General features: G+C 39.2%; 1 protein-coding gene across 1 annotated transcript; it reads right to left on the bottom strand.

Moving 5' to 3' along the window:
* Positions 1 to 1,487: 1,487 nt before the first annotated feature.
* LOC145063759 (uncharacterized) lies at positions 1,488 to 2,915 on the bottom strand. Its single transcript, XM_079011346.1, has one exon. It carries the CDS (start codon positions 2,913 to 2,915, stop codon positions 1,488 to 1,490), a length of 1,428 nt encoding a protein of 475 aa, XP_078867472.1.
* Positions 2,916 to 5,588: the final 2,673 nt, after the last annotated feature.

The raw sequence follows: 5,588 nt of genomic DNA, 5'->3' as shown, positions 1-5,588 counted from the left end.
CACAAATAAGGCTCATCCCACACATAATATTTTGCATCACTTTTGATCTTGTCTTTTTGAGCACGTGTGAATGTGTCGGGATACCTTTTTGTGACCAAAAAGTTAACGATATCGGCATACCAAGGAATAGATTGAGTAAGGGAAAAGAGATGCCCATCCGGAAACTCGTCTCGCAATGGGAGAGGAGTTTTATTTGAAGTGATCCGGCTTAGATGATCGGAAACGAGGTTCTCACATTCGCTCTTGTCCCGTATTTCCAAGTCAAATTCTTGTAACAGTAGGATCCACCGGATGAGTCTCGGCTTTGCATCTTTCTTCATCATCAAGTACTTAAGAGCTGCGTGATCCGAATACACTATGACCTTGGTACCAAGTAGGTATTGTCTAAATTTCTCCAAGGCGAACACTATGGCCAATAGCTCCTTCTCCATGGTAGAGTAGTTGCTTTGAGCATTGTCTAGTGTCCTTGATGCATAATAGATCACGTGGGAGGCCTTCCCATTCTTTTGACCCAAAACAGCACCTATCGCATAATTGCTTGCATCACACATGATATTAAAGGGGAGATCCCAATTTGGTTCTTGCATGATGGGAGCGGATATAAGCAACTCCTTGAGCTTGTCAAAAGCCTCTTTGCACGCCTTATTGAACTCGAAATCAACCTCTTTTTGCAAAAGTTGGCACATTAGTCTTGTTATCTTTGAAAAATCTTTGATGAACCTTTGGTAGAAACCTGCATGGCCCAAAAAAGAACGAACTTCCCGAACACAAGTCGGGTAAGGTAAGCTCTGAATCACATTAATTTTGGCCTTATCTACGTCAATTCCTTTCTTAGACACAATGTGACCCAAAATGAGACCTTGATTCACCATGAAATGACATTTCTCAAAATTCAAAACCAAGTTTGTTTCAATGCATCTTTTAAAAATTTTTGTGAGATTGGTCATACATTCTTGAAAAGAGTTGTCATATACCGTGAAATCATCCATAAAAACCTCAATTATGTTTTCAACATATTCTGAAAAAATACTAACCATCCAACGTTGGAAAGTGGCTGGGTCATTACATAATCCGAATGGCATTCTCCGGTATGCAAAAGTACCAAATGGACATGTAAATGTTGTCTTTTCTTGGTCCTCCGGTGCCACCGGGATTTGGTGAAAACTGGAATACCCGTCCAGACAACAATAATGAGATTTCCCGGCCAACCTTTCTAACATTTGGCCAATGAAAGGCAATGGGAAATGATCTTTTCTTGTGCTTGCATTGAGTTTGCGGTAGTCAATGCATACTCTCCACCCGTTTTGCACACGGGTGGGGACCATCATACCTTTGTTGTTCTCGACCACCGTGATTCCCGTCTTTTTTGGAACGACTTGCACCGGGATCACCCACTTGCTATCCGAGATTGGATAGATCATCTCCGCATCTAGGAGCTTCAAAATCTCTTTCTTGACCACTTCCATCATTGGCGGATTCAACCTTCTTTATGCGTTTCTACTTGGCTTGCATTCATCCTCCATTAGGATCTTGTGCATACAAGTGGAGGGGCTCAATCCCTTGATATCCGCAATCGTCCAACCCATGGCCTCTTTATGTTCCCTCAGCACCTTGAGGAGTTGTTCTTCTTCACACTTGGTTAGGTGAGTTGAAATGATAACCGGAAGGGTCTCGTTGTCTCCCAAGTACGCATACTTTAAATGTTGAGGAAGGACCTTCAATTCTAATTCTGGCGGTTGGACAAGGGAGGGTGGCAATCTCGTGTGAGTTTGAGGTAATTCAATTTGCTTCACACTAAATTGGGTGGTTTTCTTGATCTCCAGACTATTGACTAATCTTTCAATTTCGGGGTCTAGCGAATAAAGCTTCAATTTCTTGGCTAATTTTGCACGATCAAACCCCTTGCTCAAGATCATCTCCAACATGTCATCATCACACAACTCGAACAACTCTTGGGTCATTGGTTCAATAATATCAACAACACACAAAGAGGAAACATCACTAGGATATCTCATGGCGTCATAAATGTTGAAACTTATTGTTTCACCATCAAACTCCATTGTCAAGCTTCCCGCAAACACATCAATCTTTGTTCTAGCCATCTTCAAGAATGGTCGCCCAAGTAAGATTATACCCGATTTGGAGGATACTTGTTCATCTAGGTCAATCACATAGAAATCCGCCGGGAAGACCAATTGGTTTACTTGAACTAGGACATCTTCTAAAACACCTATAGGAAAGACACTTGATTTATCCGCAAGAGATATTATGACACCGGTTTCGATTAAGGGTCCGACATTCAATGATTCATACACCGAGTAAGGCATGACATTGATAGAGGCACCAAGATCAAGCATAACACTACTAAAGGTGACATCTCTAATCTTGCAAGGGACTATGAACATTCCGAGATCTTTGCACTTGGGTGGAAGTTTCCTTTGTAAAACCGCGGATGCGTTTTCATTCATCAAAATTTTCTCATTTCCCTTCAACTTCCTCTTGTTGGTACAAAGTTCTTTCAAGAACTTTGCATATCTTGGGATTTGCTTGATTGCATCAAGTAAAGGGATGTTTACTTCCACCTTCCGGAAGGTGTCCAAAATCTCTTTCTCCTCCATATTCTTCTTTGAAGTTGCAAGTCGGGAGGGGAACGGTGGGTGAGTGGCTATTGGTGTCACTAGAGGAGTAGTCTTCTTTGGGGCTCCGGCTTGTGTGTCATTCTTGGCTATGGGATCCTCAATGGGGATGATCTCTATTTCTTCCTCTTGTTCTCTTGGCTTCTTCTTTGAACTACTTTCTCCGGCTTGTTTGCCACTTCTCAAGGTCACCACATTGACATTTGGGTTCTCTTCGGTTTGAGAAGGGAGTTTACCACGGGATTCCAACTTGCTTATGGATGTAACTATATCTCCCATTTGTGCTTTGATATGTGTATTTTTATATATATTTTTATGCACTTTATCTTAATATTTTGGCCTTATTTATTCTATTTTAGAACTAAAAAGTACTCATAATGCTTTGAATTATGTTTTGCAGCTATTCGTTGTCAATAAAGCACAAAAGAAAAGACCGAAGCGGAAACCGGACTTAGGAGCTAAAAGAAAATAAATATGCTGAAGAAGCGGATTACGCCTCGCGTAAAGTGGCAGTACGCACCGCGTAGTGACCAGAAGCGACGTACGCCCCGCGTAATTAAAGAGTACGCGCCGCGTACTTGGTTGCTTCGGATATGTTCAATCGCGTGATTATCCTTAGTACGCACCGTGTAATCCTAAGTACGCCCAGCGTACTTAGGTCGGCCACACAGATTATAAAAGTCGATTTTCAGCTAACCAGGAGGGGGGATTCGACTTCTAACCTAATTTAGTCGACAATTAACTTTTGTTAAGCCGTTTTGAGGGTCTAGAAGGCGGCCGGAAGGCCGTTAAGCTAACGGGAGCAGAGATCGGAAGGGTTGGAGAGCGGATACATGTCGGTAATCATATGGGTTGCTAACGTGACCATGTTTAGCATTCCATTGTGGTACTTTTCTGTATTTAGTTTCTGATTTAGGTGTAAAAACCTTTTACTTTGTGTTTATGATTGAATGAAGCTTTGATTATTAGACTAATTGCTATATTAAATAGTTTATTTGTGTTTAATTTATCTTGCCAAGCTTGTTAAAAGATCCTCATGTGTTAATGATGATTATTTTCTGTTAATTGTTAAGTGAATTAAGTTGTATGAACATCTGCTTGATTTGCTTGTCTCTTATGATTTTTGATGACCATCGAGATTATAAGACTAGAAATAACGAATGTGAAACTAGAATTAATTTGAGAATAAGTAAGTTAATGTGTGATCCTTGTTTGATGACCATCAACAAGAGGTTAATTAAATGTCGAAATTGATTAACTATATTTACAAGTCTTGCTTGATACGAACTGAACACTAGGAAGCATGTTAGTTTAATCAACTGATCACTGTTTGAATTGACTTGTTTGCTAAAGGATTAGTTATAGTGAACGCGAATCTAATCATTTTAGGAATCGGTGAACATGAATAAATGAATTTGTGTATGCAATTGTCTATGTTTTAAAGGTATAATTTGTCTAAACCAAAGTACCTGAAGAGATTTGTTTTCCTGTTAGTTTATCGAGAGTAGTTAATTAATTGTTAGTTTGATATTTCTTTATTATTTTCATGTGACCTGTAACCTATAATCAAATATATTAAATTAATCAACCGTTCCCTGTGATCGACACCCGACTTACCTAAACTATATTGTAATCTGACTAGGTACACTGCCTATAAGTGCATAGATAGTCTAAGTTTGTTAGGTTATAAATATTAAAATTAGTGGGTACTTTTGTGCACATCAAGTTTTTGGCGCCGTTGCCGGGGAACGGTTTTTCAATTAATTTAGTTTATTTGATTATTCGTTATTTGTTCTTAGTTAGTTTTTATTTTTAGTTTTATTTTCGTTGATATCATTTCACTTGTCGGGAAGGTTCTTGTTTTTATTTTGCAGGAATTTGGGATTGTACACATTGCTTGACGTTACTTTTTACATGGGTTTCGGGAATGAAAGCGATTAGGGAATTCTTGACCTGCTTAGCCTACTACTTTGTTGGTTTTTCCAACTCAATCCATGAGGCGTAGTCTAGCAAGGCGTATTGTGGTGGTTAAGTGGAAGACCGAGCTCTTGCTGTTCTTGACTAGTTAGGTCACTTTTTGTTCCGCTTTTAGTTAAAGGTGCAAGGAAAACAAAGGAAATATTCTAACGGGTCCCGAAAGTGGGTGTTTTCGCAAACCAATTCTTGCATGCAAATGTTTTTGATCAACCATTGTTGTTTGATCTTGACAAAGATAAGTGATTATGACATCTCCGTTTTTTTTTATTATCACTCATCATGAAGTCATCATTAGCTTAAGAAATTAAAAAGGAAAAAATAAATAAGTTTTAAGTCCCTAGATTAAATAATTAAAAAGAAAAGGAAGTTAAATTAAAGAAAAAGGAAATTTTCAATTAAACTTACGCCCCGCGTAAGTTATATTACGCCCAGCGTAATTCAACATCTGATCGCGGATGAACATTTCAGGGGGTTGAGGTACGCCCCGCGTAACACGGCGACCAGGTATATCTTTTGACCCTTTGACTTCTTCTTTATTCTTTTCAATCCTCTTCTACTCTCGCACACGAATTGTGACGGCAACTCTCTCCAAGATTTTCTATTCTTCTTCATTTCTTGTCAAATTCGACACTCAAGTAAGCTTTTTCGGTTACTCAATGTTTTAGATTTGTGTTTAATTTGATGAAAAAACCTGCAAAATGCCTTTGCTCGCAAACTAGGGTTTATTTATTTCTCGGATTAGGGCCGATTTCGCACATGCATGTGTTGATTAGGGCTTGAATGGACCGATTTCGGTTAATAAACTAAACCCTAGGACCTAATTTGGTCTAAATTCCGTCCCACACCCATCGATTTGACCTCAGGGACGAACACCAAGCGTAACCTGTTGACTTCGAGTTCTTGACTGCTACACATGATTCCTTGTTGAGTATTGTCACTAGACACGAGATTATGGGGATTGATTTTTAAGGGTGG

The sequence above is a fragment of the Lactuca serriola genome, chromosome 7 (assembly GCF_051521515.1).
Source record: "Lactuca serriola cultivar US96UC23 chromosome 7, Lser_US96UC23_V15, whole genome shotgun sequence".
Classification (NCBI taxonomy): Eukaryota; Viridiplantae; Streptophyta; class Magnoliopsida; order Asterales; family Asteraceae; genus Lactuca; species Lactuca serriola.
This window is presented reverse-complemented; position numbering and strand designations above follow the sequence as displayed.

Bases quoted from the DNA above. Each gene is read 5' to 3' on its own strand.
- LOC145063759 (XM_079011346.1), bottom strand. From the start codon at position 2,915: ATGGGAGATATAGTTACATCCATAAGCAAGTTGGAATCCCGTGGTAAA.